The following is a 23,203-nucleotide window of genomic DNA, read 5'->3' as shown; positions in this document are numbered from 1 at the left end:
GAAACAGCCTTTCTTTAGTTTTTATTTTTGTTTTGTTTTCACAGGGTGCACGTGACAGAGGTGTGTTTGATCACATGATCACATTGATATTCATCACTCACAGCACGTGGACGACCTGCTGACGTCACAGAGAAACATTAAGTAAACATTAACATCACCTTTTTTTTAACTTTCTGGAGAAAACATCAGGAGCAGCTGAGGTCTACCCCTTGTAGGGAAACCTGAGGAGCACGGCCTGTCCGGGGCCGAGCCGCAGCTCCGTCAGGTCCACGCTGTCGTCAGGGGGCGGGGCGCCGCCGTCAGTGCTCAGGACGACCTTAGCCCGCCGAGGCAGCGCGGCGCCGCTCAGCTGCAGCAGCCCCGCCTCCTCCGCCCAGTTGAAGGCAGCCAGGAAGCGGTCGTTCTGATCCCAGGACCGCAGGTACGCCAGCGAGGAGGAGGAGTTAGAGAGGAGGAGGAAGTCTCCAAACAGCAGGGAGCGCTCTTTACCGCGGCGCTCGCTCACAGAGCGGAAAAAACTGCGACACAACAGACGCTCCGCCCTCTCCTCCTGCAGAGAGAGGAGATCAATACTCAGGACTGAGCAACACGACACAATACTACTACTAATACTACTAATAGTACTGCAGCTGGTACCACTACTGCACTACTACAGGGCTCATATGTAGCTTGACCAATAACTTTCCAGGACTTTTCCAGGGCAAACTTTAAAGACCATACTTTCTCTGAAACAACCCTTGAAAGTCCTTATGGCTGCTTTTTAAAAAATATTTTTACTATATAAAAGCTTTTTGAAAATATATTTATTTTTTAAAAAATGTGAATTAAGAACAGGATCAGAGCTGAATATTTAAATATAACTTAGGGACCGTATTTATGGGGGGGAGGCATGTCAAATAATTTTTTAAGCACTGGGGAGGGGATTTTGATTTTTTTTAATGAAAACCTGCCTGCAGGTTTAGAAGGAATGTTTTCTTTTTTAGAAATAATAACATTTTTGGCAGTTTTAATAAACTTTTTATTAAAAATAATTTTGGTGATATTTGAGAAAACCATTTTGGCAATTTTATTTTTTCTTTGCAAAAGTTTGGTGATTTAACAAAACATTTTGGCTTTATTAATGAAAATATTGTTGGCTTCGTTTTTCTTAAAATCTTTTAAAAATCACCAAAATTACACCATTTATCAGAAATTATTGTTGGATTTTCGAATTGCTGACAGTCCTTGAACACCTCATGTGTTATTATACAGGTTTATTTCAAGACTTTTCCAAAACTTTATAGATTATAGTGTATTTAGTTTTCCAAAACATTTACAGGCCTGGAAATTGTAATTCCATGACTTTTCCAGGTTTTCGATGAACTCTGTAAACAACTTTTGTATGAGTGCTAAATAGTCGTGAAGTTTTTCTACGTCCACTTTAAACAGACAATTGTGAACCCAAGTTCAGTTCCACTTCCTGTTCTCGTTCTCCGTCCGAAACTGTTGAAACTGCTGCTCGTACCGACTGCCGTCACCACGACTGCCTCACTAATTTAAATTTTACTGCTGATAGTACTTTGACTTGCAGTTCTTGTACTGACTCCTCCCAGTTTTCGTGGTATTCTGAGTGTAAATCAAGAGTTTTATCTCCGTGTCGTTGATGTTTGTTTACCTGCAGAGTCCCGTTCAGCTGCTCGTCAGAGTCCCAAAGCATCCTGGGAAACTTGGTGCCCTTAAACACAAACAGTAAAATGTCCAGATCAATAATCAATCATCTGGTTCGATCAGTTTTAGTGCAGAGAGACATGATTGTGTGTGTGTTGATGCATGTGTCCTAAATGTAGTCCAGATTGTGTATTTGAGTGTAATCAGTGAATTTGCAGCTCAGCTCCTACAATAAGTCTAAAATACACTGTGGAAACTAAATAGTTACATTCAGACTGTTCAGGTCCAAAAATGCTCCATTGAAACCCATTCAAACTGACATTTTTGATCCTCAAAAAAGGTGACTTAAAAGGTAAAACATATTGGCCTTCTTTTTCTTTAATTTTTCTTTTTTGGCAGATCGATTCCTCTCTGCAGGTTAACGCGTCCTCACCTTGTCCATCAGGCCGATCTCGTCCCCGTAGTTGATGACGGGCGTCCCGGGCAGTGTGAGCAGCAGCAGCTGGTGCAGTCTGACCAGGGCCGGACCCACCAGCGAGGCCAGGTGGCCCTCTGCCGGCCCCCCGAGGCTCCAGGCCAGTTTCAGCTGGCTGTGGTTCGAATACAGGAGCTGCACGGACTGAGCGTGCTCCATGGCGTCCGCGCCGCCGGGGCGGAGGACTCTGGATATCAGCAGGTCGACGCCGGTAGAGGAGAGGAGGGCGGAGACGTCCTCAGCCGAGGAGCGCTCAGTGAGGCCGATCAGGACTCTGAAAAATAAAATATAGATATTTATACACACTGAGTTTTTATTCAAACACAAAATTCTTTTTCAAGTTGAAATTGAGTTTAATTTTGATACTTGTACTTTTGATACTTTACTTTGTAAACATAGTGAGCCTCTAAACGTGTTTTTCTTTCACGTTCTTCAAATTAACTCTATATGCATTTTTTATTATTTTTATTTTACATTTTTCAGTCATGAGGACTTGCAGATTTGTGTAAATGTGGAGGAGGTGCTGTATTTATTTGGAAGATTTTCTTATGTGACGCTCTTCTGTTCTCTTTCTGTTATTTTTAAATTAATGTGTGTGTCCAAAAATCTGAGATGTCGAACAACAGAAACAAAATGTTGGTTGTTTGTTGGAGCTGCTTTGTTTAACTTTGTTGACCTGAATGAGCTAATAATAACAACAACAGAATAATAATAATTACAATGATTATAATAATAACAATAATAACAATCATGGTGTGTGACATCTTGCTCGTCCCACTTTGGTTACTGACCTCTTGTTTTTGGAGTCCTTCTTGGTCCCGTTCTGGACAATGGCTCGGATGTCGGTCCACAGAGACGGCACGACGGTGGAGACCCGCTCCACGCCCGCCAGCTGCACGCCATCCACGTCCTCATTCATCCAGAACACCAGAGCGGACTGAGGACAGACGCACGGACACAGAGACACATTTTAGTACCAACAGTGGTGGAGTATTAAGGAATTATTATTACACATTTTATTTTTAGAACCGCAGTTCATTTTTTTTAAAGAGGCTCGAAAACTTGTGAAACTTGGCACACAAATCAGAAAACTCGATATCGGAGCCTCATGATCTGATGCGTCTCTGCAGCACCTCCTGAAATAAATAAATACATAAATGTCTCATCGCTGAAATTTGGGGAAATGCATATAAAAGAAATCTAGATGCACATGTCTCCTGTTCAGCCTTGTCTGTCTCTTTGTCTCTCTGTCCTGTCTCACCTTGAGTCTCTCAGCCACGTTGGTGACGCTAGTGTTGGAGAACCAGGGTCCAAATGATCCCTGATAGTTTGGGGTCAGATCCAGAACCACAGAGATACCTGCAGACAGACACACACACATGCACACACACACACACACACACACACACACACACACACACACACACACATACACACACTATTATAAAGATAGTTAAGCCCTGATACAGTATCATTGATCATATAACTGCGATTTCAAACCTTTTGCGATAACAAATATCACGGTATGCTGCAGTCTCAATGATGTTCCCAAAGGAAAATTTCAAATAAGTTCAGTCTGTTCATCTCCCTTCAGTCATTTTAATGCAGCTTGATTTTATTTATTATTATTATTTATTATTCCTGCAGTCCAACTAAAGTTTATTCATACTTGAACTGTTAATAATTTACATGATACAAAAATCGACGTTTGGTGTCTGCGTATCGATTCCATCACAGTACGAATGTGTAATATTTATAAACGTCCTCACCCTTCTTATGAGCCGCCGCCACGAAGTCTTTGAACTGCTGCAGACTTCCTGCCTCAGAGGACACCTCCTCAAACCGCAGGGACAACACGTCGTCTCCCGGAGCAACGTGGATCGGACCCACGACCACACCGCCGACCTTCAGATCAGACAGACCGCTGAGCCGCTCCTCCACACCTGAGCAGGAGCAGGAGGAGAGAGAGGAGGAGCAGGAGGAGAGAGGAGGAGCAGGAGGAGAGAGAGGAGGAGCAGGAGCAGGAGGAGAGAGAGGAGGAGGAGGAGGAGAGAGAGAAGGAGCAGGAGGAGAGAGGAGGAGAGGGAGGAGCAGGAGGAGGAGAAGGAGAGAGAGGAGGAGGAGGAGGAGAGAGGAGGAGCAGGAGCAGGAGGAGAGAGGAGGAGCAGGAGGAGAGAGAGAAGGAGCAGGAGGAGAGAGGAGGAGCAGGAGGAGAGAGAGGAGGAGCAGGAGGAGAGAGGAGGAGCAGGAGGAGAGAGGAGGAGCAGGAGGAGAGAGGAGGAGCAGGAGCAGGAGGAGAGAGAGGAGGAGCAGGAGGAGAGAGGAGGAGCAGGAGCAGGAGGAGAGAGAGGAGGAGCAGGAGGAGAGAGAGAAGGAGCAGGAGGAGAGAGGAGGAGCAGGAGGAGAGAGAGAAGGAGCAGGAGGAGAGAGGAGGAGCAGGAGGAGAGAGAGAAGGAGCAGGAGGAGAGAGAGGAGGAGCAGGAGGAGAGAGGAGGAGCAGGAGCAGGAGGAGAGAGAGGAGGAGGAGTAGGAGGAGGGAGGGGAGGAGGAGGAGAGAGAGGAGGAGGAGTAGGAGGAGAGAGGAGGAGCAGGAGGAGAGAGAGGAGGAGGAGTAGGAGGAGAGAGGAGGAGCAGGAGGAGAGAGAGGAGGAGGAGCAGGAGGAGAGAGAGGAGGAGCAGGAGGAGAGAGGAGGAGCAGGAGCAGGAGGAGAGAGAGGAGGAGCAGGAGGAGAGAGGAGGAGCAGGAGCAGGAGGAGAGAGAGGAGGAGGAGTAGGAGGAGAGAGAGGAGGAGGAGTAGGAGGAGAGAGGAGGAGCAGGAGGAGAGAGAGGAGGAGGAGTAGGAGGAGAGAGGAGGAGCAGGAGGAGAGAGAGGAGGAGGAGTAGGAGGAGAGAGGAGGAGCAGGAGGAGAGAGAGGAGGAGGAGTAGGAGGAGAGAGGAGGAGCAGGAAGGAAAAAAAAAACATTTTTGGCGTTTTTTTTCTATCCTTTGAAGTTTTGGGTGATTTTTAAAGACCTTCCAAACCTGCAGGTCTGAAAAAATCAAAAAGGTTGCAATGACCCGTTTATCCCAACCAGAAAGTGTATGAACAGACATCTTCACGTTTCAAACTGAACATCGTGTTTCTGTGTCTCACATAATCAGATGTGTTTATAAAACTCTGCGGAGGGCGAATTTGACCGGTGATGTTCGGTCTTCGTGATAAAGCGCCAGCTCGGCTCAGATCTTCATTTCTCTTTAAACACAGAAGGAAAGGTCACGGTCGGCTGAGGAGGAGCAGCTGACCTCAGCAGCTGACCTCAGCTGTCTGGAGGCCTTTATTAACCGCGGGGGCGTGGCTGCGATAGCGTGACAGGAAAACGTGTGAATCAGCTCTCTGACTTCTGCTCTTTGGCAGTAAAGTTCAAACTGAGTTTCACTTCTGCTGAACGTCACACAAACACTCGCCGCCTGATGATTCCTGACTCTCACGGATAAAAACTCTCCTGTTATAATATCTTATACATTATAATCTATTCTGAATCTCCCAGAATGCCTTGCTGGCGGCGCCCTCACCCTTCAGGTCGCCCGTGTCGCTGAAGGCCCGGATGTCTCCGATCTGGTAGAGCGGGCCGTCGTTCCACCAGCTGGTTTCGGGCAGGTCTCTGCAGCGAGGAGCCTGCAGGATGATGAGGACGGCGCCCACCAGCATCCCCAGCCAGCCCAGCCAGAACACCACCAGCAGGGCCCAGCGCGTCCTCACCCAGCTGGGGACACGCACAGGGGGACACAGGGGGACAAAGGGGGACACAAGCAGAGGAGACATGGAGGGGAACGAGATAAAAAAAAAAACCACATAAATAACCACAGGTTGACAACATTGTAATAAGCTGTTATATCGATGTTCATCTCTCCTCAGTAAAAACTCTGAATGTGCACGAGTGTCATCTGCCAAAACGTCACACACACACACACACACACACACACACACACACACACACACACACACACACACACACACACTCACACACACACTGTAAAGCCCTCTGAGGAAAACTGTGATTTGTGATCATGAGCTTCATGAATAAAACTGAATTTAATATATATTTATTTATATTCACTTTTTATATACACACATATTTGAATATGTGCATAGTTCTCTCTTCGCTTATATGCTTAAATAAAAAAGTAATTGCTAAAAATTTTCAAAGATATAAATATATTTTAAAAAAAAAATAAAAAATAAAAATAAATAAATATATATATATATATATATATATATATATATATATGACAATTAAAAAAATAATTATTTTTTTCCTTTCATAATTTTTTGCAATTACTTTTTTATTTGAACATTTTGGGTATTTTTTTTCTATACATTTTTTTGTCGATTTGGTTTCCTTTTTTAACATTTTTGGTATATATATATATATATATATATATATATATATATATATATATATATATATATATATATATATATATATATATGTGTGTGTACCAACATTTTTGTTTTGTGGGTTTGTTTTCCTGTACATAAAAATATATACAATTTTAAAAAGGATAGTAAATCTGCAAATACATTTAAATTTAAAAAAGTAATTGCTCTCAATCTTTAAAAGGAAAAACTTGTCTTTTATACGGAAATAAAAAAAATAAAAACCGCCATGAAAGCATGTAACGGTCCTGCAGAGAGCCGCACCCTGACTCACAGCAGCTCAGGTCTGCCGGAGTCTGAAACGGCTCACAGGACAGGGTGTCCTCCTCCTCCTCCTCCTCCTCCTCCTCCTCACCCCGGGGTCCCGGCCACCCTCAGCAGCTCCTCCTTGTTCAGCCCGGTGAATTTCACCTCCTCCCGGTCCTCCTCCTCGGGGATCTTCAGCTTCACGGAGCCGTTTTTCTCCGCCGCCGGTGTGTCTCCTCCGGCAGACGGAGCGTCCTCGGCCCGCTCCGCTCCTCCGGTCATCGGCTGCCTCTCCTGCTCCTCCTGATCCAGGTCTACCTCGCTCACATCGGCCTCCGTCGCATCAGCATCCGAGGGGACCGGGGCGGCATCCGGAGCCGGATCCGCCGCCTCCTCCTCCTGCTCAGCATCCTTCACATCCACGTTGGTCTCCTCCGTGTTCATACCGGCGGCGATCCGGTAACCTGCCGTTAATCTGCTGTTAATCGACCTAAGAAAGAAAGAGAGGAGAATCACGGAGCTCCGCACCGGCCGAGGAGTCCGTGACGTCTGACTGTGTGTGTGTGTGTGTGTGTGTGTGTGTGTGTTAGAAACACTGCAGTGATGGTGCTTTCACTGCTGTCGGAAATATGAGAACTCTCTCCGAGTCTCCTCTCAGCTCATATTTGGAGGTCTGTGTGACATGATGTGATTTCACTGATTATTGGGACCTGTTCGTCTTGATTCAGATAAGTCACATTTGCCAAAAGTATTTCAATTGAAAAAAAAAAAGAATATCTATATATATGTATACATCTTTTAAAGGAAGAAAACACTCACATCACATGCCAAAATGATCACCCAAAAATTAAAGAAAGCAAAATAAATCAAAGACAGAAAATTGCCCAAAAACCTTGTGAAGACAAAAGGTGGCATAACTTTTTACAGACATCATCATCAAGTTTTAAAGAAAAACAATGCAATTTTATTTTAGAGAAAGCATGCAAACTCGTACAGTTTGGTAAGGATTTTTACCGTGAAAAAATGCAACAAAACTTTTAAGCAAAAAAAAATGCCAAAATTTTTTAAAGAAAATAAAAATCGCCATGATTTTTGTGATTCGTTTATGAGTCTGCACAATTTCTCAAAATTTTCAAAGCGATCAAATTCAGGTCTAAACTGTGGATTCGATCCGTCCTCAATCTTAAAAACGTCTGAACAAGCAAAAATAATTTTTTCTTGTGGTTTGAGAGAAACAGATCAGATTATAGAAATCTCCAAATAAAAGGCTGAATTATTTCTGATCAGACGAAGAAAAGACTCATGAACACTAACATTTTCGTCTGGGTTTATCCACCATGTGGCGGGAGGTCTCACCTGATGGCGGGAAGGATGACAAAGTCTGGTAAAAAAAAAAAAGAAAAAAGAAAAAAAGAAAAATCAAGTTCTTGTTTTACAAGATTTAACCCTTTTTAAATTTCATATAAAGTTAGCAAAAAATACAGAAGTGCTTTGGAGCCAACATCTTAGGAACTAATAAACAGCTTGAACAGCGACGACCACGATGAAGCTCCCCGAAAAAGACCTGCCTCTGAGTCCGTCAGTCTGTAAAACGTCCTGTGGGAACTTTCCACTGAGGCGAGTCTGTGGGTATGTTTCCGTCTCACTCACTCAGACTGAAACAAGTTTCAGGTTTCATTACAACTTAACAAATACAACAGAAAAAAAGGACGATATTGTGTGGATACAATAAAATGGAGTATAAAAAATATAAGTATATAAATAATATTATTATATTCTGTGTTGATCAAATATATTATGATTACATGAGGGTAGATGTGTGTAACATAAAAAGGAGCATGGGTGAGTGACTGAGTACATAAACTCATTATATTGCATATTGCTGGAGTTTATGAGCATGTTAACATTAAATATAAAAATGTGTGAGTGCTCAAAAGAGATTTTGAGTGTTGCTAAGTTCCCCCTAACCCCATTTTGGTTTCCTGTGTTTTCTGTTTTTTGGGTTTTTTTTACCAGTTTCCAGACACAAAGTGCAGGCGACTTCCTTTCAGTACAATAGAAGCTGATGAATACAAACTACAAGTAAGCAATTGCTGTAAATTTACAGCCAATTTTCAACAGTAAAATACTGTTTTGATGTTTAACAGTTTAGTACTGTAATATGCAATGCATTGTGGGCTTCTTAATATGGAGCAACAGGACAGAGGCCGTAAACGGTATGCTGCTGTTTTAAATAACGGTATACTACAGTATTTTGGGGAAATTTTCCGGAAGAGGACTGCAGAACGCACCATGTGCTACATATCATCTGTCTTCATCACAACAATTCTGATCTTGCATCTACAAAATTAAATGGTAAGTCAAAATCTTTTTTCTTTGCCTCTGGGGGAGCTATCTTATTTATAGGCCTACTGCCAAGAAAGTTTGATATAACACTCAGGAGTTTGTCTAGCTGTATGTAAGCTATCAGTGCTTTCTATCTATTTGAATAGGGTAGCCGGAACAATATTCTACTATGGGATATTTCTTTGTCTTGTTGTAGTTGTTGTTGTTTAATCTTGGTTAACAATAATATACAAAGCTGAATCTTCATCCTAGGAGCAGCACTTCTTAACGAGAGGTCCCCATCGGCCGGTGGAGCAAGCAGGAAAATAGCATTACATGAAGTCAATGGAATAATTATATGTTGTCCGGCGGTTAAGGATTTACTTTGTCCAAGTCAGGATCACCTAGAGGTATAGTTTTGGTGAATTTTATTTTGTTTGTGTCAACTCTTAATGAAGTGTATTTTACAATGAGTTAATGGAAGATAGTTCAGTTTAAAAAAGAAACTTGAATCCTCTTGGCTTGTAGGGTTGATTTTCCATTTAAAAAATTGTTGTGAAAATAGTGACAAATAAATCATTTTGAATCTCTCTAAGTTTTTATTGCTTATTTTGCACAATATTCACAATAATGCTTAAGCAACTGTCTGTAGAATATTGAAGTTCTAATATTGATTGCATGCATTCAAGATTGATATTTTAGGAAACTGCTAAGCTAAATTGTTGTATTATCTACTATGCCTGTCTAAAGTAAACTTAAACACAATATTATTGTAATTTCTAAATAAGAAACTAAGAAATATGTTGCATTTATTTTTGGTGTATTAGACTGTAAAATCATTTAACAGTGTGAATACAGAAATACACTGCATATCTGGTTTACAGACTACTACTGTAAAGTCAATTCATGGATGAATACTGTAAAAATAACGGTATATTGCTGGCATCTCTGCTGCCAGCTCTTTACTGTAAATCATAGAAATACAGAAATATACCGTTTTTTTGTTTTACGGTCTACTACTGTAAAATCAATTTACGGATGAATACCGTAAAAATAACAGTAAAGAGCTGGCGTCTCTGCTGCCAGCTCTTTACTGTTATTTTACAGGAAAATTATTTACAGTGTGATTACAAAAAGAACGATTATATCCGAGTACCTGATTATAAAAAAAACACCAACATAGGATCACACGAGTACGTGTGCAAAAAACCCAAAACAATCTGCGACAAAACCGCACATTTCGTTGTTTCTGTCTGGTTTCCTTCTGCTTCAGCTGCTAAAATACTTTTTGAGACTCGAATAGTTAAGATATATGAACAAATGTACTCATGAGTGTAATTTAGCTGCTCAGCAGAAGTGAATACAGCTGCTGAGTTAGACACCAGCTAACGGTAATCCGCATTCTGACATGCTAATGCTGCTATAAGGTGGCAAATTCCCGTTTTATATACCGCTACGTGACGTTATCTGCATGTTAAACTAATAACTCATGTTTTATATGTTGAGCTAAAAGAAATAAATCCACATTCAGTCATGTTTTTAACTGAGCCACGTTGAACTCATCTGTTAAATTAGACACTAGCTAACGGTTACCCGCGCGCGCCTCCTCAAACGCACGTGTACAGTAAAAAATAAAATCACATTTAGAAAAGTTTGAAAAAAAAATGCAACTATATTTTTCTTTGATGTATGGCAGTTTTTTGACTTTGTTTAAATGGAATAAAATGGGATGAAAAAAGATCAGTGAGGAGGGACATTTTACCTTTTCCATTTTGACGGGTCTGCTGGGGAAGACCGGGGAGTCTCCACACACACACACATGCACGCACGCACGCACACACGCACACACACACACACACACATCTAGTAACCAGTCATTTGATAAGAGACACTGGAATGACAAAGACGTGTGAAGTTGATGTCGTTGTTTCTTAAGTAGCAATGATGTGTAGTTGATGAAGGAACCGCCGCTGACACCGACTTGGTTGCATAAGAATTAATTTATTACAACAAAGTTCAGCATCCACCAGGCACCATGGTCCGCCTGGGAGAAGATTCGGGACCAATGTGAATCTCTCCCTTACAACTCATGCATGTCTCTTATACAGGTACAAGCATCTACACATTCATCAGTGAACATTCCTCACCTATTGTATTTTAATCACAAAAATAACCCCCAAGGGCCACAGTCCATGTCATGTGAGCCTAGTATCAATATTCTACTCATCTGACTCCGAGACGTAATTATTCCTAGACCTCTGACCTCAAAATAAGACCCATACAAACAGAGCATAATACACCTCATTGACATGTGAGACACACTGTGGACACGGTCGTCCACCCCCTGATGAGCCATCAGCTTGTCCCAGCAGCAGGAGACAGGTCCTCAGGAGACAGGTCCTCAGGAGACAGGTCCTCAGGAGACAGGTCCTCAGGAGACAGGCGGAAACACATATTTTACTGCTTAAAGTCAAACTGTGGACGTTATTATTTCTCATATTTATTATTTGTGTTAAAACAATATTTATTGACGTAAACAAACAGTAAAAAAAACCCTTAATGATGTTGTTTTTGTTGTTTTTGTTGTTGTTTTTGATGTTTGTTTTTTAAACTAGACATATTATAAAAAAATATTAACTTCCAATAATATCCCTCTCTCTGTAAAAATTATGTAACTATTTAAAAAAATATTAACTTTCAATCATCTCTCTTCTTCTTTAAAAAAAAATCAACTTTTTTAATTATTAATTTCTAATCATCTCTCTGTTTAAAAATAATTTTCAACTATGTTTTAAATTATTATTAACTTCCAATCATCTCTCTCTTCTCCTTTACAACTTTTAGAAAAAAAAGATTATTATTTACTTCTAATCAACTTTGCTTTAAAAAGTAATTTTCAGCATTTTAAAAAGAATAACTATTAATATTAATTTCTAATCATTTCTGCCTCTTAAAACTAATTTTCAGGGGGCAAAATGCACTCATTAGACTCTAAGTGACTTTTATCTCCTTATTGGTGACTTTTATGAAATTATTTTTATTCTGCTCTTTTTTTATTGGCTCGCGCTGTTCCGGCTTTTTTGGGGAAATGTGACGTCGTCATTGGAATGTTTGGTGCGTGATGTCATGATGGATCGGGCCCTGTGATTGGCTGACCGCGGATCGGCTGATGATTGACAGGTGCTCCTCATCAAGTGCAAGCTTGAGCTTCCTGCAGCCTGCAGCCGCCGGACTCACGGTAAGATCACCAAAAATCACCTACGATCCTCAGAAATGCGCTTTTTTCCCACTTTAATCACAATTTAACGACGTGACGTGTCCGCCGAGTGTCCGCGCTCTGCGCAGTCAGGCGGGTAATTACAGGGTTTAATTACATCAGGAAAGAGACGGCTTAATTAAAGTGAGAGCTCGTTAGTGTGCTGGTCGTCTGCCCAGTTTATCAGCGTTAACTCCACATTTTAAACGGGTCCTGACGTATGTTTGTTGAATCGATAAATCGATAAAAATCGCAAAAATACACAAACTTTCACTAAAAGCTCGCCCTCGAGATGCTGTGCTCGTGCTCGTACCACTACTGTAATAAACCAATTGAGTGACAGCTGATGAGAAAAAAACACAACCCCCCCCCACAAAACACAAAAATAAGAATTTAAAATTTCATTTCAGAAATGGAGTAGTATATCCCAAAAGAGTAACATGTGACAAGTAACATTAATCCGGAAAATGTGAGTTTTTTTCTCAGAACATTTCTCACTTTGTAAAAAAATTAAAAAGTTGTGCTCCAGTTTTAGTGCACGTGTTGCCGTTTTGTTTGCAGAGGGGGACACATAATACAAGTGGAACAACACAGAGAAGATTGTGTTTGAGTCCTAACTTTGACATTTCAGGATTTTAAGGACACAGTTTCCCTCAGAGGGTCCCCCTCACTGAGCCTTTTAAAGTCCCTCCAGAGCCTCCGCTCTGTCGAGCCGCTCCGGCTGCACAGACACTAAAACTGGCCTGCAGCAACATGTCCCCCTCTGCAGCAACGTGTCCCCCTCTGCAGCAACGTGTCCCCCTCTGCAGCAACGTGTCCCCCTCTGCAGCAACGTGTCCCCCTCTGCAGCAACGTGTCCCCCTCTGCAGCAACATGTCCCCCTCTGCAACAACGTGTTTTTATGAAAGATTTTATGAATGGATTCACAATGTTTTTGGTTTCTTGTTAGATTGATAGATTTTTTTTTTGTTCCCTGATGATTTTTTAACACTTTCCTGTTAGATGTGTGTGTGAGTGTTTTAAGCAGCACTTTTTTTTCAAGTCAGTTCCTTATTTTTTGTTCTTTTTTTCAACTTTCACATTATTGTTTGTGTATTTGTGTGTTGTTTTTGTGCTATAATTATCATAACCATATTTTAAAATCATGCTCACAGAATTATATTTTTAAGCTGTTTTTCAGTTCATTGATTTTTCCTTTTTTTGTTTTCTGTGTGTGTGTGTGTGTGTGTGTGTGTGTGTGTGTGTGTGTTTCCTGCAGACACCACAGTCAGAGCTCAGCAGCCCCTCTCTGCTCTCAGGCTGACACCTGCTGGTGAGTCAGTGGAACTGCACGGGAATTTATTTTAAATGTAAACAGGAAGTAAGACAAACCACAGGAAGTGTTATATAAATCTGAAATTATTTCAAATATGAGAATGAAATTATAATTTTTCAGAGTTTTAAAATGAACCGTATGTCTGTAAAATGTACTTTTAAAAAATCAGCTTAAAAAAAATGCAGATTTCACCACAAAATCGACTGTAATTCGCTTAATTCTGAACCGATTTTCACAAAAAAAAGATGATGATTGTTTATTGACCTCCCCATTATGGCGCCCACGCAGATGCAAAGTGCTTAACTTAGAGCAGCAGCCAAGGAGGTGTCCACATTTCTATATTAATAATAAAAAAATCATTTGAATTTGTAAATAACAATGAGAAATGTAACAAAACTGAGAGAGTTTATTCAGTATAATTAAATGTCATGATGCAGACATGAAGCTGTGGGACAGACTCTAACCGCCTGCCCTCCATGTCTCTGTCTTTGTGTCTCTTGCTTCCATGTCTTTGTTTTTCTGTGTCTCTCCTCCATGTCTCTGTCTTTGTGTGTGTCTGTCCTCCATGTCTTTGTCCTTGTGTGTTTCTGTCCTTCATGTCTCTGTCTTTGTGTGTTTCGGTCCTTCATGTCTCTGTCCTCTGTGTCTCAGCAGCTCCAGGAGTCAACGCTTCAGCTCCAGCTGAAGTCAAACCGTCTGTCCTGAGCCGAGGACGCCGCTGCTTCTGTGTTGGTTTGAGTGAAAGAACAGATCACGTGTCTCAGCCTGTGTGTCCCCCTCCCCTGTCCCTCTCTGTCTCTGTGAGTGTCCCCCTCCCCCGTCCCTCTCTGTGTGTCCTCAGGGGGGCATGTGGCGGGGGTGGAGGCGCTGTAACTTGATCTTTTTGTTTTCTCGCCTGCAGCTCACCGCTCTCTGACGTCAATGCTCTTTGCATATTTTCCCAGCAGCCCTGTGGGTTCCTGAGCAGCTCGGACTCTAAAAGTGTGTCAAAGCGGGTCAGAACGGGTCAAAGTGGGTCAGTAGCTCCCCAGATCTCCCAGCACACAATCCACACCTCTCTTCAGTCTTAAAAATGTTGTTTTACAGCTGTTTAAACACAGTTTTACCCCCGTTAGAGCTTGATTTCCTCCAGCACCGTCACACTGGTTTCTCTCTCACTCAGAGCTCGATAAATTCCCCACCGAGCCTTTGAGCTGTTGTGTAACTCCGGTTGCACATATACTAAAATTGGAACGATACAGAGAAGATTAGCATGGCCCCTGCGCAAGGATGACACGCAAATTCGTGAAGCGTTCCTTATTTATTTAATTTTACAAAAAAAAATTTAATTGTTACTTAATTTGGAACATAATTACTAAAATTGGAATGTCATTACTAAAATTGGAACGTGCGTACTAAAATTGGAACATAATTACTGAAATTGGAACATAATTGCTAAATTTGGAACAAAAATATACTTAATTTGGAACATCATTACTGAAATTTAGAACAAAAAATACTTAAATTGGAACAAAAATATACTTAAAATTGGAACATTGCTAAAATAGGGACATCCTTACTAAAACTGTAGGAAAAATTTACTTAAATTCTGTGATTGGTTCCACTGTAAAGCCAGGTCCTGCTGCTGAGCAGGAGTTAGCTGCTGCTGCTGAACGAGAGGTAGCTGCTGCTGCTGAGCTGGAGGTAGCTGCTGTTGATCAGGAGCTAGAAGCTGCTGCTGAGTAGGAGGTAGCTGCTGCTGCTAAGCTGGAGGTAGCTGTTACTGCCGCGGAATGGGAGGTAGCTGCTGCTGAGCAGGAGGTAGCTGCTGCTGTGGCTGAACGGGAGGTAGCTGCTGCTGCTGAGCTGGAGGTAGCTGCTGCTGATCAGGAGCTAGATGCTGCTGCTGCTGAGCTGGAGGAATCTGCTGCTGTTGAGCAGGAGGTAGCTGCTGCTGCTGAGCTGGAGGAAGCTGCTGAGCAGGAGGTAGCTGCTGCTGTAGCTGAACGGGAGGTAGCTGCTGCTGCCGAGCTGGAGGTAGCTGCTGCTGATCAGGAGCTAGATGCTGCTGCTGCTGAGCTGGAGAACGCTGCTGCTGCTGAGCAGGGGGTAGCTGCTGCTGCTGAGCTGGAGGAAGCTGCTGAGCAGGAGGTAGCTTCTGCTGCTGAACGGGAGGTAGCTGCTGCGCAGGAGGTAGCTGCTGCTGATGAACTGGAGGTAGCTGCTGCTGCTGCTGAACGAGAGGTAGCTGCTGCTGCTGAGCTGGAGGTAGCTGCTGCTGAGCAGAAGGTAGCTGCTTCAGATGAGCGTGTGACGTGTGGCTCTCACAAAAAATGTTCAATTATTCTTTGTGCAGCATGAAAATAAATAGGTGTGTTTCCATTGACTGACAAATTGCTCATATTGAAATTATGATTATAAATTAAAAAACTCCCACTTATGGCAAAAAAAGTTTTTATCATGAGGTGATATTTCAGGGTTTGGAAAAAGCCATATTTTATAAAACCGCAATGGAAACAGGTTTTTGTCTCCTCTAGGTCACATGATGCTGTGGCTAATGTGCTCGTCAGTAGGAACCAGCTCCCTCATGACGCAGCAGGAGCTACAGCAGCTGTATCAGAGGAGGACCAGCAGCTTCTGCCTCTCCCCACCGTGAGAGTTTGATGCTGAGATGGAACTCACAGTGACCTTTGACCTCCAGATTCATCAGTTCATTGTGTCCATCAAGTGGACGTTTGTGCCAAATTTTGTGTGCGTGTGTAGCTGCACTGAATGCACTTTGTGTGTTTATTGTACAAACAGGAGCATATATTTGAATTTATGCAAAGTTATCAAAGATAAGGTTAAAGTTGACCTTAGTATTTGCTAAGTTGTGTGTAAGTTGCAAAAAGACTGAAGCAGCCTAATAAACGAGTGTTTGAGGGACGTTTTACTGTTTGTTTGTTTGTTTGTTTGTTTGTTTGTTTGTATATGTAGGTTTTGTTTGTATATGTAGGTTTTATAGCATTATAAAAGCATGTTTGAGCATGTTTGTTGCTTTTAATTATGGCACAGTAATTATAAGGGCAGCTAAAATGATCTTGCATAACTAAATGCTATGTATTTTTGTGCTTCAGGGCGGTTTTTGAATAGTTTTTGGGGTGCAAACCATCAGCTGTATCTGGCAACCCTGCAGCAGCTCGCTCCTGCTCTCTGATTGGCTCATTTCACCAACAGAACTCTGGGAGAAAACAACAGGTAAGTTCTGCACAGACACCGTCAATTACGGCGTTAATTTGTTTTCAAAGGCAGAAATGACACCGATAAGTAATTGTGTCTTCAGCGTGAGCTCTGCGGTTTCACCATGGATGTGTTATTTCAACATCGCAGGTGAAACTTCCGGTGTGACGAACAGACCGGCCGTTAATGAGTGTTTGTTTAACGGGACGGTCGGCGGCAGAGACCGAGACCGGAGTCAACATCTATAACACCAAAAACTGCCTTTGAAATAATCCCCAGCGGCTGGAGAGGTCACAAAAGGTCAGTTTGAACCTGCTCACGCGCAGCACGGAGGTCGGACATGACGCCAACATGGCGACCTTTTTCGCCACACCGTGGTCATCCTCAGGAAACGGCGAAATGTGCGTTTTAGCCAAATAGTGAAACTCACAGTAACAGCACAGATATTGTAAAGACAGAAGGAAGCCAGAGAGCATCTTATGTTTGTTTGATAGCTGCTGTTTTGCTCATTTTCCGCCTTTATGTTTGGCTAATATTGATCACAGACGGATATATGCCAAAAATTAGCAGCAACGTCGATATTTATGGATGATTTGATGGAAGTTTGTTCAAAACTTTCAGTTCTCATATGATGATGGATGGGTTAACCCCTGAAGGTATTTTTGGTGCATTTTAGTCTCTTTTCTTCTTCCTGTTGTGATAACTGTGTGTGTGTTCATGCATGTGTCCTAAATGTAGTCCAGATTGTGTATTTGAGTGTAATCAGTGATTTTCCATGTAGGCTATGTATGTATAACCATAAGAAATATAAATGTAATTTCCTGGACATTTTTCAGTTGTTTTTTTGATATCTAATAATTATTCCCAGGTGATGGTCAGGTCATTTCTTTGTCTCCTTTTATTATTTTTTTGCAATTTCAGGGACATTTCTTGCCAAGCGGCTTATTATGTTTTTTCTGTATCTTTTCGAGAGAAATCTAAACATTTTCCTCAGGTTTCAGAGGTTTAAAGGCGTAAATGAAACTGCGTCTCAACGCAGAACAAGAAAACTGATGTGGATTCAGACGTTAAAGGATTAATAATGTCGTTATTAAAACCCTAACCCTGAGTTTGAATATCAGTCTGCATGAGGCCCGTTGATTGGAGAGAATTTAAAATATAAGTGATCATCTGTAATGACACTCGTTCAAAGACAAAACAGCAGTAATAATAAACACTGAGAGTAAGGTAAAGTATTAAAATACATGTAAGAAGTCACTCTTTTTTTTTTTTTTGAACCAAATATTTATTAGTCTTCACATATATTTATACACACGTTTCAATTCACATCAAGAAGTCACTCTTAACAAGACTTTTCTGAAAATATGATAAAAGACATTTTTTAGGAGGAATAATCATCTTTCTTTACCGTCAGCTTCTTACGTGCTCGTGTGTTTTTTTTTAGAAATGGATCAGAGACCAGAGTCAAGTTTTCCTCCAGATTTGGGGCTCGGGGCCCCAGCGGGGCCTCTTGGTCCGTCCTCTCAGCTGACCCCCCCACCGCCCTCCAGCAGCCGCAGCGATGCAGCCGATAACTCTGCGGTTTGTACCGTTTATTCTCTCATCGATCAGGTTTGTGTCGTTTGATGGTTTCCTCGTACAAAGAGCTGCTCTTAGTGACAAAATTCTAACAAAGTTCTTAAAATTATGACATTTCTAAGAATTTCCCCTTAAAGTTAAGACTGAGGCCTTCAGACTTAAAGAGAAAAATGAGAAACTGCTCGGAGGAGAAAACTGCAAAAAGATAAAGAGAAATATTCATCAAACTCTGGGTGACAATAGCTGGGTTTCCATAACTGATTTACGCTAAACTTAAATGATATTTTCGAAATATCAATGAAACACAATTGCAAAAGGACTGCGTTTCCACTGAGTGATGTTACGTGACTTTTCTCTGGCGATAGCATCCCAGTAACCATGGCGATGGACTTCCAAAACATCATTTCCATTGCAGTTTTGTGAAATATGGCTTTTCACAAGACCGTTTACAACCTTTTCGGGCTGTATGTCCCTCACCTGAGCCAAAATTAAAATGTCCCTCCTCAGTGCTCAGGTTTTGTTAATGCCTGACCCGTTTTGCAGCAGCTCTTCCCCCCTCATAAATAAAGAACAAGTCCAGTTACAGTCAGGCTGAGGTGTTTATGTAACGGAGGGAAAAAGACACAAAACAAAAACCCCAAATCACCAGAAGATCACAGATGCTGATATGCTCGTGACTTCGGTGTGGTGGGTGATGTGTCCTGGAGTTTTTACTGTACAAATTACGGACATGGCCGATCCGCACGGGATTAAAATCACAGACGCCCTCAGCAAAATATTACAGATCACCAGAGATCGCCACGTAACACCAGTCTCCTGTGAATAGGACCGGAAATTTCTCACCGGAAGTTGTTCGGCTGAATTGGGAGCTCTGCGAGGGATCCTCTGATGTGTGACGTCTGTATTTTCTTTGCATCACAGCCGAGCGTCGCCTCTCGTGGAGGTCCGGGCTACGAGCAGGTGGTGCGACTCGCCGAGCGTCTGGTGCAGCTCTGCATTAAGGGCTACGTCACCGACGGGGGTGGAGGAGGTCATGAAGCTGTGGGAGAACCTCGATGAGGTCGATAAGGGGCGTGTGAGATACCCAACACGCTACAAAGTCGTGGAAAACTTCAACAAACGGTACGTGTTTACACGGAGCTGCTGGTCTGTTATCTGCAGGGACGAGGTCTGATGGATCCGTTATGATCGTCCCTTCAGCCTCTGTCTGTCTGCAGACGTCTGTAAAGAAACTGAAAAAAACAGAACAGATTATGAGAAGTAAGAGCTGTCTTTATTTTATTTGTTTATGTATTTAATGTTTATTGAAAAGAGACATCAGTATAAAACACGAATGCAAACACGCCGGAGTTAGCAGGTGTGCTCATTTACATCTGTAGTCCCTCGGCAGATAACACAGCAGACAGGTACCATGTAGTTAGACATTCGTATTTGTAAGCATGCACCGCAGCGTAGCAGAGACAGTATATATTTCAAAAGTTATAGTAATAAATAAAACAACAGAAAGCATGGCAGGTCAGTATAGCGCACAGAAACATACAGACATCCAACAGACCATCCGGACAGATCAGATTAAAAGCTCCTGAACTTTCCTCTCTCCTTCCAGCCGCATTGTGAGACCCAGAAGTCGAGGAACGTGGCCCGACGCCAGGCGACTGGTTGAGGCGATTTTCGTCCAGCTATGTGTCCTCCACCCGAGCAGCACGAGGCAGAACGGCTGTTCGATCCCCCGCCTGACTCTGGTTCTGAGGGCCTACGAAATGATCCAGCATGCCGTATTGTCAAACCCAAGACTCATGGCCAGAACGACTCTGCAGCTTTTTACTGTAAACCGGACGCTGCTGACTGAGTGGTGAGAGCTCCTCCTTATTTACAGCAGTGCTGCTCAACTTACGGCCGACGGGCCAAGTCTGGCCCCTGATAGGGTGCCTGGTGGCCCCTCAACCATTTTCTAATTGACAGTAAAAATAAAGTGATTCACACTGTGAATAGATTTTGTCCTTTTAGTCTCCATAAGGTGTCAGAGACATAAAACAGCATCAACATAGAGCTTGTTGATCAGAAAAAGAGCCAGTGGGGGATCCCCCACACCCCCGACAGAGGACCAAGATAAGACCTTAGTGTCTTAAAATACTAGGAAAGTCCTAAAATCCTAGAAATGTGTATGGGGCTGCTGCGACTGCCCCTGGCCTCGTGTCATTTTTTAAAAGTGGCCCCCGAGCAAAGAAAGTTGAATATCTCTGACTTGCATCTTTACGTGGCGCTGCAGACAGATCCTCGGTGTGTCAATTATGTCAAATACAGCGCGATAAATTTCACTTAGCATCAGATCATAAGGACATATAATCTGTTTTCACTCTGCAGGCACCAAAGGTGGACTATCAGCATGGAGAGGAACTTCCTGTCATCGTTTAGCCCCAACAGGCAAGAAACTGGCACTGCCGCTGCCAGCTCCACCCCTGCAGCCCCCAAGTTTGCATGTTCTTCCACCCCTACAGCTCCCAAACCTGCAGCTTCATCCACTCCTGCAGCTCCCAACCCCACAGGTACCTCCATGAGTGCAGCTTCCTCCATCTCTGCAGCTACCAAACCTGCAGCTTCCTCCACCCCTGCAGCCTCCAACCCCACAGCTACCTCCATGTTTGCATCTTCCTCCACCCCTATAGCTCCCAAACCTGCAGCTTTCTCCACTCCTGCAGCTTCCAACCCCACAGCTACCAAGCCTGCAGCTACCTCTATGTTTGCAGCTTCCAAGCCCGCATCTACCTCCACCCCTGCATCCTCCAACCTTGTAGCTACCTTTATCTCTGCATCTCCCAACCCCGCAATTACCTACATGTTTGCAGATACCTTCAACTCTCCAGCCTCCATCTCTGCACTTTATTTCACTCCTGCAGCTACCTCCAGAGTTACAAATGCATTCTTCATTCCAGCTTCCTCCACCCCTGCAACCTCCAACTCTGCAGCTACGTCCATCTCTGCAGCTCTCACCCCCTCAGCTACCTCCATCTCTGCAGCTCCCAACCCTGCAGCTACTTTCATCTCTGCAGCTCCCAACCCTGCAGCTACCGCCATCTCTGCAGCTCCCAACCCTGCAGCTACCGCCATCCCTTCAGCCTCTGCCTCTGCACTTTATTTCAGTCCTGCAGCTACCACCAGAGTAACAGATGCAATCTTCCGTGCAGCTTCCTCCACCCCAGCAGCAGCAGTAGCAGCAGCAGTAGCCGTCGCCCCTCCTCGTCTTCCTCGTACCACAGCGTGGCGGAGGAGGCTGAAGGAGCAGCATCTTGCCCAGGCCCGGGCGCTCAGCATTACCCACAAACAGCGGAGGAGGATGGAAAGTTACACGTGCCGGCGCTGCAGACGACCGAAGACGAAAGAGTTCGGTCACAGTCAGTTCAGAGGAGCTCACTTCTGCTCGGAGGCTCAGGGTCGCTCCGCGGAGGACTGGCTGGAGGAGAAGAGGAGGCAGAAGCAGAACGGTTAGCTCCACACAGCAGTTTATGTTTCACACTCTGAGAAAGCCGCTGTTTGAGGGTCGTTTTCTGTATTCGGCCTGTTTAAAGTTTGCCAAGTTGTTGTTAACAGAGTGAAAAACGTGTTAATTGTATTTTAGGATTGATGGTTTTTTTTTAAACAGCTGTGAATGTCTTTAGTTCAACCTCGCCATCTGTGAACTCAGAACTAGGGGTCGACCAGTATTGGTGTTTAAGGGCCCACATCGATTATTAGTGCTTAATGAAACTGATAACCAATATGCAAGAACAATGAAAATATTTCTGTCGAAGTTTAGAATTTGGAATATAAGAAACTCCAACAAAAAACTTTGTTTAAATGCCTTTAGCAAATGTTAAATCAAAACTGGAACTTTCAACATTATACACAGAAAGTTCCCTGCAACTCTTTTTTACAAAGTTAAGTGAAAATTTAAATGAAAAAAACTCCAAATTCATCAGTTCATTGTGGAGGCCAGCAACTGGACATTTGTGCCAATTTTTTCATTTATTTATTTTTTTTTGTAATACTTACTATTGTACTGCCTGTGTAATGCAGATATAGTACAACGTACAGGATAATTACATTTATTTTATTTTCTCTATCTATTTCTTCATCAGATATGTGAAGAAATTCCCTCGATTTCTTCGTGAAATATTGCGTTCACAGGAACAGGACGGACGAACAGCCTGAAAGCATGATGTCTCCGGTCAGAGGCGTGAAAACAAGCTGAACCGAACCCTCAGAAACCTGAAGTTCACTGCGTCCCGACGTCTTTCACAGGCACTTAAACCCTCAAGGGAGCACATTGCTTTTATTTCTTTCAAAAACAGAAAAAGGAAAACAGCCATTTGGCAAAAAATGTTTTGCAAAAGAGGAGAGAGAGAAAGAAAATAATAGATTAAAAAAAAAATCTAGGGGGAAAAGGTCCGGAAAAGTATAATTAAGTATTATAATATATTTGAATTTTTTTGTGTGCACTTTTACTTGTTTTTTTTCATTTTCCCTCTTTTTTTTCTATTATTCCTTTTTAAAGGTTATTTTCTTGTAACTTTCCACAAACTTCTTGCTCATTTTTGAGTCATTTTTTCGTTAAGTTGCTCGTTGCCTTCTGTCCACGTTTTGAAATCCAACTGTCCTCAAGTTTTAAAGGGTTAATTCATCTGAAAAAGTGCTGACGCGGATCCAGGAAAAATGTTGTGACTTCACTGTGATTTGGTGTTTTTAAAACGCGGCTGAAGATGGAGGA

The 23,203-nt window shown here is 42.7% G+C and overlaps 2 protein-coding genes and 1 non-coding gene across 22 annotated transcripts; 2 read left to right on the top strand and 1 right to left on the bottom strand.

Annotated features, from left to right (window-relative positions):
* Window positions 1-4: 4 nt before the first annotated feature.
* slc3a2b (solute carrier family 3 member 2b) lies at window positions 5-8,355 on the bottom strand. The gene is made up of 9 exons (XM_088087166.1): window positions 8,144-8,355; window positions 6,897-7,277; window positions 5,677-5,867; window positions 3,892-4,065; window positions 3,384-3,481; window positions 2,914-3,059; window positions 2,081-2,396; window positions 1,655-1,714; window positions 5-550 (listed from the first exon to the last, which is right to left on the bottom strand). The coding sequence occupies exons 2-9, from the start codon at window positions 7,229-7,231 to the stop codon at window positions 203-205; spliced, it is 1,668 nt and encodes a 555-aa protein (XP_087943292.1). The 5' UTR covers window positions 7,232-7,277; window positions 8,144-8,355; the 3' UTR covers window positions 5-202.
* Window positions 8,356-11,957: 3,602 nt separating this feature from the next.
* Window positions 11,958-23,099, top strand: LOC121937961 (uncharacterized). 20 transcript variants are annotated; one of them, XM_088087190.1, is made up of 13 exons: window positions 11,958-12,350; window positions 13,627-13,680; window positions 14,338-14,411; window positions 14,631-14,698; window positions 16,200-16,413; window positions 16,779-16,899; window positions 17,032-17,181; window positions 18,326-18,462; window positions 19,381-19,581; window positions 20,066-20,311; window positions 20,824-21,005; window positions 21,393-21,941; window positions 22,575-23,099. In XM_088087190.1, the coding sequence occupies exons 8-13, from the start codon at window positions 18,443-18,445 to the stop codon at window positions 22,580-22,582; spliced, it is 1,206 nt and encodes a 401-aa protein (XP_087943316.1). In that variant the 5' UTR covers window positions 11,958-12,350; window positions 13,627-13,680; window positions 14,338-14,411; window positions 14,631-14,698; window positions 16,200-16,413; window positions 16,779-16,899; window positions 17,032-17,181; window positions 18,326-18,442; the 3' UTR covers window positions 22,583-23,099. The 20 variants fall into 20 exon arrangements, with proteins under 20 accessions (XP_087943316.1, XP_087943317.1, XP_087943315.1 ...); XM_088087191.1 differs by having other exon boundaries at window positions 14,628-14,698; XM_088087189.1 differs by having other exon boundaries at window positions 14,585-14,698.
* LOC121939997 (U6 spliceosomal RNA) lies at window positions 14,882-14,987 on the top strand. The gene has a single exon (XR_006105561.1). It is a non-coding gene; the product is annotated as a U6 spliceosomal RNA (small nuclear RNA).
* Window positions 23,100-23,203: the final 104 nt, after the last annotated feature.

The sequence above is a fragment of the Plectropomus leopardus genome, chromosome 14 (assembly GCF_026936395.1).
Source record: "Plectropomus leopardus strain MGB_pleo_1.0 chromosome 14, ASM2693639v1, whole genome shotgun sequence".
Lineage (NCBI taxonomy): Eukaryota > Metazoa > Chordata > Actinopteri > Perciformes > Serranidae > Plectropomus > Plectropomus leopardus.
The sequence above is the reverse complement of the archived record's forward strand: the minus strand, read 5'-3'. Positions and strand labels throughout refer to the sequence as shown.

Excerpts from the sequence above, each read along its gene's own strand:
- slc3a2b (XM_088087166.1), bottom strand. The coding sequence starts at position 7,231 with ATGAACACGGAGGAGACCAACGTGGATGTGAAGGATGCTGAGCAGGAG. Across the intron at positions 3,482-3,891 it reads GGCGGCGGCTCATAAGAAGG|GTATCTCTGTGGTTCTGGAT; the intron begins GTGAGGACGTTT and ends GTCTGTCTGCAG. Across the intron at positions 1,715-2,080 it reads AGATCGGCCTGATGGACAAG|GGCACCAAGTTTCCCAGGAT; the intron begins GTGAGGACGCGT and ends TTTGTGTTTAAG.
- LOC121937961 (XM_088087195.1), top strand. The coding sequence starts at position 18,443 with ATGCAGCCGATAACTCTGCG. Across the intron at positions 19,582-20,065 it reads GTGGAAAACTTCAACAAACG|CCGCATTGTGAGACCCAGAA; the intron begins GTACGTGTTTAC and ends CTCTCCTTCCAG. Across the intron at positions 21,006-21,392 it reads TGCAGCTCCCAACCCCACAG|CTTCCTCCACCCCTGCAACC; the intron begins GTACCTCCATGA and ends TCTTCATTCCAG.